Source organism: Phaethon aethereus (genome assembly GCF_964289735.1).
Source record: "Phaethon aethereus genome assembly, chromosome: 2".
In the NCBI taxonomy this organism is placed as follows: domain Eukaryota; kingdom Metazoa; phylum Chordata; class Aves; order Phaethontiformes; family Phaethontidae; genus Phaethon; species Phaethon aethereus.
In genome coordinates, this window is record NC_138582.1 from 63,663,037 (window position 1) to 63,676,705 (window position 13,669).

The 13,669-nt window shown below is 37.9% G+C and overlaps 1 protein-coding gene across 1 annotated transcript in view; it reads left to right on the forward strand.

Moving 5' to 3' along the window:
• The window catches only part of DOK6 (docking protein 6), a gene marked incomplete at its 3' end in the record, with an annotated part of 266,062 nt that overhangs the window by 218,043 nt on the left and 34,350 nt on the right, over positions 1–13,669 (forward strand). The window contains exon 7 of the mRNA XM_082015374.1: positions 1,134–1,251. Coding sequence (XP_081871500.1) covers positions 1,134–1,251 — 118 coding nt within the window. The remainder of the gene's footprint in view (positions 1–1,133; positions 1,252–13,669) is intronic.

Here is a 13,669-nt window from a genome sequence, read left to right on the forward strand (position 1 = left end):
CATTATTATTCTGAATGAAGAATCCCTAGGAGTTAATCACTAGCCTGCAGTAAATTATCCAAACCTTGAATACCTTCTGCTCTGTAGCTGGACTCTGAAATGTGGGTTTCTAGGCACACCGTTTCAGAGTACCACCCTTACCAACCTGATGCTGCTCTTGAAATTAAGGGGATTTCCACCCTAAATCTTCAGACATAATTGATCCTTCAGTGTTGATCCTTCCAGACATTCCCTGAAGAAATTACATGCCCCACAGCATCACTGTGGTTTGCTAGATCCCACAAGTTACCTATCGCATTTTATATTCTGTAAAGCCAGAGATACCAAAATTTTGCAGATACATTCTCTTTTCCTTTAGACAGACAAAGCATAAGTTATACAAATATATCCAAAGAGATTGTCAGGATGCACAATCCTCCATCATTTTTTTTTTTTTCCTGTAGCTTACTCTTGTCTCATTCACACCTAGAGTGCATTGGAGACAGAGCTCTCTTTAATAAAATTTACATTCTTCCTGTCAGATTTCTGTGCCGAAGCTTTTGTACCTGTGGACACTTACTGTGTAGTTCACAGTTCTGGTTTTACATTAAGTTCCCTGGACTGGAAAAATTTGCTCTTGAGGCTGTAACCTGCTACTGGTGATGAGATGCCTCTGCTTGAATGGAGGATTAGGGGATTAATGACTCTTCATTGCTAATTCTCTACTGGTTATCTCAGATTCTCTCTTAGCATCTTTCTGGGTATTCAATCCAATATGGAGGTTAAATGCCGATAAAGAAATGTGATTGTAGAGGGGTTTAAGGTTTCAGGCATATGCTAATCCATCATTATTGCAAAGTTAAAGAAGTAAATAACAAAATCTTGGCAGCAACAGAAATAGCTATAGATAAATAGAGACATATTGCTGTGTCCTAATATTAACCTGTGCTAATGACCCTATATACCCAAATATATGCAGCTTTTTCCTGAGCATTCATGGTGCTGGTGCTTATAACACAGTTTCAGTGATAGCATAACACCTGTGGTAATTCAGAAAATACTGTCTTCATAACAAAATTTGTTCAACTTACACTTTTGAGATAGTCTATCAAGTATGCTTATGTGTGATCTTCCATTTATGTTTTGGTTTTTAGCTCCAGACCAGTCTGTCTGAACCAATGACATTATCCAAGTCGATCTCACTTCCTCGTAGTGCATATTGGCATCATATCACCCGGCAGAACAGCGTTGGAGAAATCTACAGTTTACAAGGCAAGTTCCTTACGAGTAAATGCCATGTCCATTAGCTTCTTTCCATTTGACCAGAATTCATGCAAACTGCTTTTCATTTGCACTGGTTGTTTTCTCCCCATTTCATTTTATCAGTTGTCAGGAACCTCAGCAGGACTCCCAAATTTACATAAAGCAGGTTTCTTTTAGTCATTTTGCAAACTACTCGTGAAAATTATTCCCAGAATCACCACATAAAGCTGGATAGGCAGTTTGGCTTAGTGTAGCTTCTCAGTAGCTAATGAATGTCAGGTTGTTTTAGTATTTTATTCCAATAAGATTGTGTATGTATTTGGGTAACCTCAGGGTGCCCAATTAAATCTACATAAAGTGACTGTATGAGTTGCAAGATTAAAACAAAATAATTGTAGGAATAAGAGCTATTCTTGGTGAATTTTCTTGGCGAATCACATACATGAACGGTTGATTGGACTAACTTACAGGCCTTCTGTATATACATATCATCTTTTTCTGTCACCAGTTCTATTTCATATGTTTAGATTCTAAGCAATTTTCTTAAGATTTTAAATGCTATAATTAACATAACTTGATGACAATGATGATGATTCACTGCTCTTAAGCTGAAATTGATTTGTATCTTTTAGGAAACAAATTTTTGTTACATTTAAAATGTAGACCTTCGTTAATAGTATTGTTTTCACTTTCAAAAAATAACAACCTATCATAAACACATTCCTTTTTATTACTTCGAAAGGGTTTAAGGATTTCATTTCACTTGTCTCTTAATAATCTGTTTGCATAAGCAATTTACATTTAGATAGGAGGTTAGAAACTGCTCACAAACAAAAGTACCTAATGCAAGAAAACATATTACATGTTTCCATGAAAGTAAGTGAAATGAAGCATATAGATGAAAGACATGAAGTGTTTTATTTTGTAAATTATCACATAAATTAAAATCAGCAGGTGAGCTGTGAATTCATTGGGTGACTCCTTAAAGAATACAGTATTTGTTTCCCATCATCTCCATCCAACAAAGTGAATTTCTAATCATGGTTATAGACTTACCATTAAATAACAGTAATAAAAAAAAAAAATAACCTTCCAGAAGTTGTTTGTGAAAAAAAATTGTGCTTGTAGATCACCTTAAAAATATTCATCATATCACTGATATTTTTTCATGAACACAGTAAGAATGCAAAAAAAAATATTTGTACAGATGTTAGAGTTCCTCTTCTTATGTTCTTAATGGGTCTTTTCTTTGGCAAAGAGATCGTAAACGTGTTATGATAAACACGAAGTGAGATAAATATATAGAACATTGTTCATTCTCTGCAATATTTTGTTTCTTACAAATGGCCTTTGCAATAAAGGAAAGCAAAATCTGATATATAAAGAAACAGTTTAATACCTATGCAACTGGCTTTGCAGGAGGAAACATACTGGAAATATATTATTAAAAATTCAAGAATTTTACTTTGTGGAAGTATGCAGATTTTATTCACACTTCCACTAAAACATAAGACTAATAAATATTTCAGAACTTAAGATTTTCATTTCTTTTACATGTACTATGGTGACTGAAGCTTGAGAAAGCATAGCTGATTTCAGGAGAGACTAGTTCAGTCTTACCAGTGGGCTAAGAAATACATCCATGGGACAATTTTGTCTCCTGGTTGCAAAACTTTTACATGCAAGAATATTGTTCATTATCTGTAATGAAGATCTCTTTGAACCTTCTGCTGCAACGACTAATTAAATGCAATGTTTTTGTCAAAAGCTGAAGATAGCACAAAATAACACTTTTTCCTCGTAATATCTGTTCATACTGATAGTCTTTGCACAGCAGAGGCCAACTGGTTGTCAGAGCATCAGCCCACAGATGCTTCATAGATGTGGGTGGAAGGTGGGTAGCGAGGAAGCAGACTGTGAGCATCACTTCAACCCTTAACTTAGTGCAGCAGCCAGCTGAGAGGAGTTGTTGCACAAGGCAAAATCATTTGTTGCTGCTGTGATCTCTGAACTTGAAAATGTATATTACACCTTTAGAGAGGAGACATTTTCTTTAGAGAATAATCCACCAAACTCAGTTCTTCACTTCACGTGTATTTATGACAAAACTTTTTTACATTCAAGAAACGAATTTGAAAATGCCGCACGTTCCTCTGGATATGTCACAAACTTTAAAATGAAATAACTAGAGTGGTGTCTACCTAGATTCAGATTACTATCAGAATCAGTAAAGTAGCAGCTGAACTCACTGTTAAGTAGAGTGTAAAAGTGTTTCCATAGTGGCAATTATTTCAAACTTGCAGTCTGAAGTGACTAGAATTTAATTAATAACATCTGGTGATGTATAAGGAGAAATGAAGATCTGCTCATACTACCTTATCTAAATTGGCTCTTTGGGAGTTATTTAACAGTCGAATTTAACTTAATTAGTAGTGTGAGTTGATCCGATAATGAATATGCTGTAGAGTAAGAAGGTGGGGAGTTTTGTGGTTTTGTTTTTTTGTTTTTTAAAGACTACATTTCAGACAATAAAAGGCAATTCAATAAATGGGTATTGGGTTTATCAACCTCCATCTGCTCATGAAAACACTTAGATGTAAAGACCCAAAAAGATTAAAACACAGAATAATAGCACAAAAGGAACACATGTTGCACAAAATATCCTAAAAGGAGGTGGGCTGGTTTCTCTCTTTATACATCTTTTCTTCCACTTGTGTCTTCCTCACACTTTCAGTTCTTGATTGCACTACTAAGAGAAAAGTGGTAATTTAGTTGTCTCAATCTTGTCACTAAGAACAACTTGGTGGTTGGCTCTTACTAGTGGCAGCACATCACCACCAGTATTCACTTTGAATTTTACAGTATAGTGCTGCAGGTCTGACAGAGTTTCCATGTAGGTCTGACAGAGTTTCCATCCGTGATCTGCAGTTGCTGTAGAGTTTGTGGCATGGGGCCTCGTTAGCTAACACAGTGATGCCCTTTCAGAGCTGTGTGTTGCCTCTCCTCTCTGTCCGACATGATATCGGGCATGTGGCAAGCCCCACTGCTGCAAAATAAAAAGAAAAGGGGAATTGCCACCGCACCAGAAAACAGCACAAAATTTTTACAGCCATCAGGTTAAATTCTGGTCTAAACTTCTGTGTTGGAATGATTTCACTTAAAACCTGATACCCATGGCTTTACAAAGCACAATGCCTCTTTCTAAAATGTACATATCAATAATCCAGATCTTGCCTTTAATTACAATAGAGAAATGAAATAGTGTCCTTAGAGACTGTGGTGGGTTGACCCTGGCTGGATGCCAGGTGCCCCCTAAAGCCCCTCTATCACTTGTCCTCCTCAACTGGACAGGGGAGAGAAATTATAACAAAAGGCTCATGAGTTGAGATAAGGCCAGGGAGAGATCACTCAGTAATTACCATCATGGCCAAAACAGACTCGACTTGGGCAAGTTAGGTTAATTTATTACTAATCAAATCAGACTAGGATAATGAGAAATAAAACCAAATATTAAAAATGTCTTTCCCCTGCTTCTCCCTTCCTCCCAGGCTTCACTCCTGATTTTCCCTACCTCCTCCCCCTGAGCAGTGCAGGGGAGTGGGGAATGGTGGTTGTGGTCAGCTCAGTACACGCTGCCGCTGCTGCTTCTTCCTTCTCAGGGGGAGGACTCCTCACACTCTTCCCCTGCTCCAGCGTGAGGTCCCTCACACGGGAGACAATTCTCCATGAACTTCTTCAGCATGAGTCCCTCCCATGGGCTGCAGTTCTTTATGAACTGCTCCAGCCTGGGTCCCTGCCATGGGGTGCAGTCCTTCAGGAACAGACTGCTCCAGTGTGGGTCCCACACAGGGTCACAAGTCCTGCCACAAGTCCTGCCACTCGAGTCCTCCACGCTGCAGTGTGGGCTCCTCTCTCTTCACATGTTTATGGGTCCTGCCAGGAGGCTCCTCTAGCATGGGCTTCCTACAGGGTCATCCACTTGCTCTGGTGTTGGGTCCTCCATGGGCTGCAGGTGGATATCTGCTCTACCATGGAGCTCCATGGGCTGCAGGGGAACCTCTCCTCCAGCACATAGAGCACCTCCTCTCCCTCCTTCTTCACTTGGTGTCTGCAGAATTATTTCTCTCACATATTCTCACTCCTCTCTTCTCCAGCTGCCATTGCACAGTTGTTTTTTTTCCCCCCTTCTTAAATACGTTACCCCAGAGGTGCTACCACCGTTGCTGATGGGCTCAGCCTTGGCCAGCGGCAGGTCTGTCTTGGAACCAGCTGTCATTGGCTCTACTGGACATGGGGGAAACTTCTAGCAGCTTCTCACAGAAGCCACCCTTGTATCTCTGCTGATACCAAAACCTTGCCATGCAAACCCAATACACAGACTTTTATGATAAAGTAATTTAAGTAACAGAGAAAAAAAGAAAAAAAAATTACTTATAGGTAATTTTTTGTGCATGCATAAGACTTAAATGAATCGTACATTTTCATTAATAGACAGCTTTATGAAGAATTAGAGCCCAACAGAAGATAAACTTTCATTGACATGTTATGCTTTCCTATATATAAGGTTTTACAAAAAAACAAAAATTAGAAGCCAAGAACAACCTTGTGAACTGAAGTCATGGTTAAGGAGAAAAATACAAGTACAAAGAAACCCCTGTATGTATCCTTGTAACTCATTGTTTATTGTTATTAGCTGGCATATGATTTAGCACTGTTTTACAAGATATTAAAAACTGAGCAAAGCACATATCTTTTTTTTTCAGCAAAAGATAATAGATACCATTAATGCATGATATATTTTTGCATTTGGGGTTTTAAATCTGTTTAGGCTGAAAAAAGGATTGCAAATTGAATTTTCAGCTAGCTGAAACTTAGTGTTGCAGTTCTTGCTCTAGAGAATTTAGATAGTACAAATTTTAAACACAATCAGTTTGAATATTATAAGGCCAAATAAAATTTTAGTATGGAAACCTGCATTAGTTTTTTGTAGTGCAGTTATTGAAATCCCTGAGGAAATTATGTTCAGAAAATCTAATTACAGTCTGGCCTTTCTCCAAGAAAATCAAAATTAAGAATAGCTTTCAATCACCCCTATAGTGTTTGAATCTGATTTGTATTCTTTATTTGGACTTTGGTTTTGCCATCCATGTTCAAAGCGATGAACACCTACACACATAAGCAATGCTATTCATTTTTATGACAGTATTCATGAAGAAATATATATTTGTATAAGAATTACACCAGTAACATCTCACATTTTCCTCTTAAAGTAAATAGTAATGCTTTTTCCCACAGTAAATTGCTTATCACAATTTGCTTATCACAAATGCTTATTTACTCTATCACAAATGTTTATCACATTTTGTTGTAAACCCGTAACAAAGCAATTAAATTGCACTGAAAAATTACTAAGATGCCTGCAAAGAGCTAGAGTCTTAGATCTTTAAACTTGGTGATGAACTTTGAGAAATAAAACTATAATCTTCAATGAGACAGGACTTAAGCTGGAAGCATCACTTAAGCTTGTAAGTACATGTCAAAATCAAAAACACGCAGAAGTAAAAACTAGCCCTAATGAACTCTGTAGGAATTTTTCAGTTGGTACAGTTGTCTTTTGTATATCATGCTAAAGATGCAAGAAAAATAAATCTGCTTTTGTAAAAATAGAGGGAAACTCTGGTTCCCGTTTGGCCTCAGTAAGCAAGCCTGCATTGCCCTTTGTCTTTTGGCCTTGTAAGGGGAGAGCTCACCCTTCTCTTGTTTTTAAATATATTTTAAGTCAAATAATATGTAATGTTAACCGATTCAGCTCAAAGGTTTTGTATGTAAAAGGGAGACAAGTCATACACACATAATTTCTGCTAGCTACATAAATTTCCAGCCTTTTCAAAGCAGAAGCTCTGATATGTCATTAAAAATAACCAGTGAATCTTCGAATTGCTAAATATTTAGAAGAATTCGAATCATCTTGTTCAACCCTCCTTAGGCTAATCCTGCAGGAATTTCTTATGTGGGCTTCTCATTTTTCTGCAAATTATAGTATGTAAAATGAATTGGAGGACGTTTGTCATTTTGGCATTTCCATTGTTTGTTCATATGCCCAGCAATAGAGCACAGAATTCATTTCCCCATCTAATCTTGATGCCAGAATAATGTGAATGACATAAAATGTTAGAATATATCTGTTATATAAACCTGATCACTCAGTGATGTTTCACAAGTGTCTACCAGCAGCTAAAGCTGAAATGCTTTATGGCCTGCCACCTTCCCTTTTCCTTTGCTGAATCTCATCAGGACTTTCACATTAGTGAATGAAACCTATAAAATTTGAAGTATGAATAAAAGACACCTGAAACAAGATACTGAGTTGAAACTATGTAAGAGCTACATTATTTTAAATTACTGTATTACGTGGCTTCTCAAGTCTTATGCAGTAGATTTGATCCTTTTCTTCTGAGCTTTGAAATTCTGTGCAAAATAGTGGATCACTGGAGTAATTTTGAAACAGCATATTGGAAATGAGAAGTGTCTTATTCAGAAACTAGTAAAGAACCTAATTTTGATCAAAAGTGATTGCTATAGCTAATTATGAGCATTACTGACAACATCTAAAGAGTATCTTGACATATTCCCTTTCATTCTGATGTATGGTTGCTGAGGTAAGAGGTTATTACTGTTATGAGCTGTGAAAAATAGGGGGGAAAAGCCAAAAAAGATTAATAAAACATATTCTGTTGTCAAATTCATAAGTTCTGATTTCATTTAAGCCCTATATTGTGATGCCCTTTCTCTCAGAAGATGGTCCTCCGGTGAGATCACTTGTCAATGAGGTTATTCTGTGCTAGACCAGAAAGTGTAGGAGTCACTGTAGTCTCAAGTTACAACTGAAAGCCCAAACAGTGTAAGAAATGCAGTTAAATATTGGCTCATTGCCTCCTTTCCCCTCCAATAAACAACACATGTAAGTTCTTCGGTGAAAACGACACAAATTCTTAGTCATAAATTTCTTTTTATGTCTTAGCTTAATGACTTCATGAATATGTATTGACACTTGCTTCTCACTCATTGTTAATGTGAGAGTTTTGCCCCTAGCTTCACTTGACTGAAACCAGCAATCTTTATCCGAAGTTAGCTTAAGACTAACTGCAGTTATGCTACAGTCATTTGATCTCTCTGCTGTATTGCAAAATTCAAGGACCTGCTTTGAATCATGGAGCTGTAGTTCAGTGAAGGAATATGTGCGGTGGCAGAATAGGCATAACCAGTTCCATGGATGCTGATATTCACCTGGTATTAGATTGTCTGAACAAGAAATGTTTGCTATGTTATACCAAAGAGAAAATTGAAATACTTGTAAAAGGTCAATTTCATGAAAACTGCTTTTTTCTAGTAAATTGTTTCACCAATAAATCTGGGCTACTCTAGCTATGACTATCTTATTTTGTGTTCAGTTAGAATCAAGAAGATTGTGAGTTCGTATTTGTAATTTCAAAGAAATTGAAATATTTCTATGCTGATAAACCAGATTTTGTAGTCAAATTCTTATTCATCATGGATGCATTAAAACCCCTTTAAAACAATTTGGGGTGGGAGAAGTCTGCATATTAAAAAAAAAAAATACCTGGACAAAAAGATGCATTTTCTCTAGTATCTATTTGCAGGAAATGTTCATACTTCTTTTTCTTTCAATAATTATTTTTAAATAAAGTAAAAATTATTGAAATTGACACTTCATATGAACATGACACTTGAACATGTTCACAAAATTTTTTATAATCTAGAAACAATGTGAGTTTTGAAAATAGGTTGTGTAATGGGAAGGGGAGGGGATGCTAATAATACCAGCTTTGCCAACAGTAATGAGGAAAGGTGACAGGCCCAAGGATTTCAAGTGCAGTTGATTGTGTTCTACTTTAAGTGGAAAAAAATCCAATCCCCCTTTCATTCTAATGATTCTGACATAAAATGGGATCATATAAATATATATTTAGCTGCTTTTCTGGAGTGATGTAACATTGACCTAGCTGCCTGTTACTTGGTTATTATGAACTTTAAAATATATTTGTTACAGAAAGAGTATCATAAGATCTCAAATACATTAACCTTAAGTTTCTGTAACATTGTCTTTTATGTGTATCTCTACTTTATGGTGACACTATTTGTGGCACACAACATATAGACTGTTGATAATACAGACCTATTTATCTTCATGGTAAGGCTAATTTAAGCACAATGGACACCCTACTCGGTATGTTCAGTTTAATTGAGCCATAAGAATGTATTCTTTATAACTCCATGGTGAATTTCAGCTGTGCAGAACTGATTAAAAAATCATAGTATTATTCAGTAGAGAGAAAAACGAATGTTCAAAAAAATCATAGAATATCTTTCATTCCCTATTTGTTCAAAAACACCTTTTCATCTTGGTGGATTCTTATATCCTGCCAACTTTTTATTTGATCAAAATGATACATTGTAAGAAACTAAGAAAGATTTCACAGACGTAAGAACTGTGAATAACAATGGGAATTTCGTTCCAATGCAGAGTTAGCAAGATTTCACCAAAGTGAAAGTTTTTCGTATTTTCCAAAACTGAAGTCTGCCAGTTCCACGTTTGAATACTAGAAATGAGTTTGCTGTTTAGCTGTTGGATACTTGTTTATGCTTCAAAATTCTTTGAAGATGCCTTTTGGGAAAGGATTTTCATCAAAGGCTCATTGCCTTGAGTTTAAGAAAAAATGAGATATTCTGTTATAAAGCTATATGGAAGAAAAGCAAATGCAGCACCAGACTAGGAGAGAGATAAGAGAGAAATGACTTGGTAGAAACTGTAGGAAGGCTGGAGTTAGCGACTTGGTAGTGTTTAACTGCAGGCTCTGGAATTTACATTACAGAAAACAAAGGCTCAGTCCTTCCCTACCTCTAACAAAAAATGTCTGTGTGAGGATTCAGTGCAGAGCAGCGGAACAGGCCCCCGTAAAGCCGTATCTATCCTGCAGATGGTAGAGGTGAGGTCCTAAGTGGAATGAGGCTTTTCACTGTTCAGCAGCAAACACCTTAACTGGAGAGTGAGGATGAAATGAAAAGATCTTTACTACTCTCTTCAATGACTTAAATACTTATGTTATTGCAGCTAGGCCGAGTTTGCATGCAGCAGGACTGTGCCATAGTTATTTTCTCTGACCTAGTGGTGCGTGTGACATAATGTGACATGGGTGGCTGTGTTCCCAGCAGCGTCCTGTCTCCTCCTGTGTGCAGTAATGCCATCCCTCAGCCCAGCCCAAGGAATGGGAGGAAATCCAGCAACCTGCCAGGGGAGGCACAGCTTGTCCCTCTGTGCTGACGGGGCCGTTCTGCCCAGGGTCTATGGACTAAGAAAGTAAGGATGCATATCCTCTCTGCCTCTTGTCCACCTTGGACTTTCATCTTCATTCTTGTCCAACTCAACTCTGGCCGTGGGAATAATCCTTGGTGGGGGCTGCCTCTGTCAGTAATGGGCCCTATTTTTCTCTCCACACTCTGTTGAGCCCTATATAGCCACCACAGACTGTTGCCAAAGATGCTTGATATGATCTGAACTATGTGTAACTTGCTTATAGTCACCAAGCATGCAAGCAGAGCAAAGCAAGGAATTCATTCACCACTCCCCATGGGCAGGCAGGGGTTCAGCCATCTCCAGGGAAGCAGGGCTCCATCACGCGTAACGCTTACTTGGGAAGACAGATGCCATCACTCCAAGCATCCCTCCATTCCTTCTTCTTCCCCCAGCTTTATTTGCTGAGCATGACATTACATGGTAGGAATAACCCTTTGGTCAGTTGGGGTCAGCTGTCCCAGCTGTGTACCCTCCCAAATTCTTGTGCACCCCCAGCCTACTCACTGGTGGGGTAAGAAGCAGAAAAGGCCTTGACTTTGTTTAAACACTGCTCGGCAATAACAAAAACAACCCTGAATTATCAACACTGTTTTCAGCACAAATCCAAAACGTAGCCCCATACTAGCTACTATGAAGAAAATTAACTCTATCCCAGCCAAAAGCAGCACAACATCCCAGGTTTTGGGAATAATCACAAGCAATGTTGGTGCTGAATGTACAGTTCAGAGCCTGTTTACATAAGTGTTGAAGCCTAAATTTGAATTTGAAAAAACCTGTTCTCGTTGTAATTGTTATAAATGCAGCAGCAATTTAAATGATTGGTTGTTAATAGACTTTGGCCACTTGTTTTTATCCATTATTGCTGTTATACTCTTCCAGGATGCCTCAGCAGGTTTGCAGAGCTTCTGTTTGTGAGATGACAGTCCTATCATCACCAAACATTTGATGTCACAAACATTTTATGATGGAAAAGATGACCTATTCTGGATTAGGAAATAGAAAAGTATTTCATTCAGTCTTGTCAACTGTCTCATTATTCCTCATTCATCAGAGCAGGTATTTAATCCTGAGAAATAGCTCAGCAGTTTTTCATCCCTTTCATGCCTCTTATAGAAACACTTTCCTCTGATCAAGTATGTGCATTTTGGTTTAAGTGTCAATCTGTTTGTGAAGAATCTTGTTTTTCTCCTGACTGTTACCATATATTAACTAAGACAACCCATTTTTAACAAATAAATGGGGGATGGGGGTTGGGGAGAGAACAAGGCCAAGGTCAACAAATACTAAACATTATCTTTAGCAGTGTGTGATTTTTCAGTCCTAATATATACTGATTTGTATATGCACTAGTAATGCCTTCTGACTCTGTAGGATACCTGTGAGAAGGTGTCTTCTCAATGCCTGTGGCTGCAAAATTTTTCTGTTTTCTAGACCATAGACCTTCTGTTCATCTAGTGTAAGAATGTGGAAAAAGGATTTTTCTGGAGCTTCTTTATCTTTTTGTGCTATTTCCTGATTTGCTGGCCAGCATTTCAAAGCAAAGAACTACTCCATCTTATGGTCATGGATTGGACCAACACCAAGGTGTTTTAGGACTGAAGAAATGTAAAGAAGGGCTCAAGATGCCTCTTCATGTACTGTTATTACATTAGTTGTACTTCAAACCTGGTATCAAACTGTAGGAATGAGACATAAATTTTGCAGTGGTGTTTATTGTGTAATAAATTACCAAAGAGGGGGAAAATTTAAGCTGTTATCTACAAAGTGTGACTGATTTTTTCCTTATGCTGCAGTAAATCAGGAATGTTGCCAGGGACTTGAATGATATTATGCTAGTGCATAACTACTCTAAGAAGGGAATATGTACAGAAAATTTGAATAGTATCATTGCTATGAATAAAAGATACTCTTTTTGCTTATTTAAATGTTCAAAACCATGCAAGATGTAAAAGAAAACCTTCATAATAGACAAGAAACAGAAGTTAATTTATTGTTAAGGCATTGGTCCTCAGCTGTTGCAAGTCATCCTTGCTCATGAAGAAAAACAAATTCTGCTGACCTAGACAAGATGAAAATCTTTCCTTAAAACTCATGTTTGCAGATCACTGTAGCATAAACAGGATCCCCACTTTTGAGCATTTCTTCAGTGACCATGTAAGTATGTAGAGCTTTTTTAACTGAAGTTTATCTTTATTCTGATAATCATGGATATCTGTTGGATTTGCTTTGGACTTAAAAGTTATCTATATGAAAAAGATTTCTTTTTCTTATTTTTTACACTGATGTGATTAGACAAAAGAAACAAAACAACACAACAGAAAATATCATTGCAGCTGTGGAAATGGTTTAATAAAGCTTTCTCTGTACCATTACACAGGATGAAATTGTCCCAATACATACACTGTTGCAGTAGAGGTTAATACCCGGAGAATCACAGAATCACACAGAATCACAAAATCACAGAATCACTAAGGTTGGAAAACACCTTCAAGATCAAGTGCAACTGTTAACCCAACACCACCATGTCCCCAAAAGCATGTCCTGAGGCGCCACATCCACATGTTTTTTGAACAACTCCAGTGATGGTGACTCCATCGCTTCCCTGGGCAGACTGTTCCAATGTTTCACCACTCTCAGTAAAGAATTTTTTCATAATATCTAATCTAAACCTCCCCTGGCACAACTTGAGACCATTTCCTCTCATCCTATCGCTAGTTACTTGGAAGAAGACACCAACACCCACCTCACCACAACCCCCTTTCAGGTAGTTATAGAGATCAATAAGGTCTCCCCGCAGCCTCTTCTTCTCTAGACTGAACAAGCCCAGTTCCCTCAGCCACACCTCAGAAGACTTGTGCTCCAGACCCCTCACCAGCTTCTTTGTCCTTCTCTGGACATGCTCGAGCACCTCAGCATCCTTCTTCTAGTGAGGGGCCCAAAACTGAACACAGTATTCAAGCTGCGGCCTCACCAGTGCCGAGTCCAGGGGCACAATCACTTCCCTACTCCTGCTGGCCACACTATTTCTGACACAGGCCAGGAGTGCTGTTG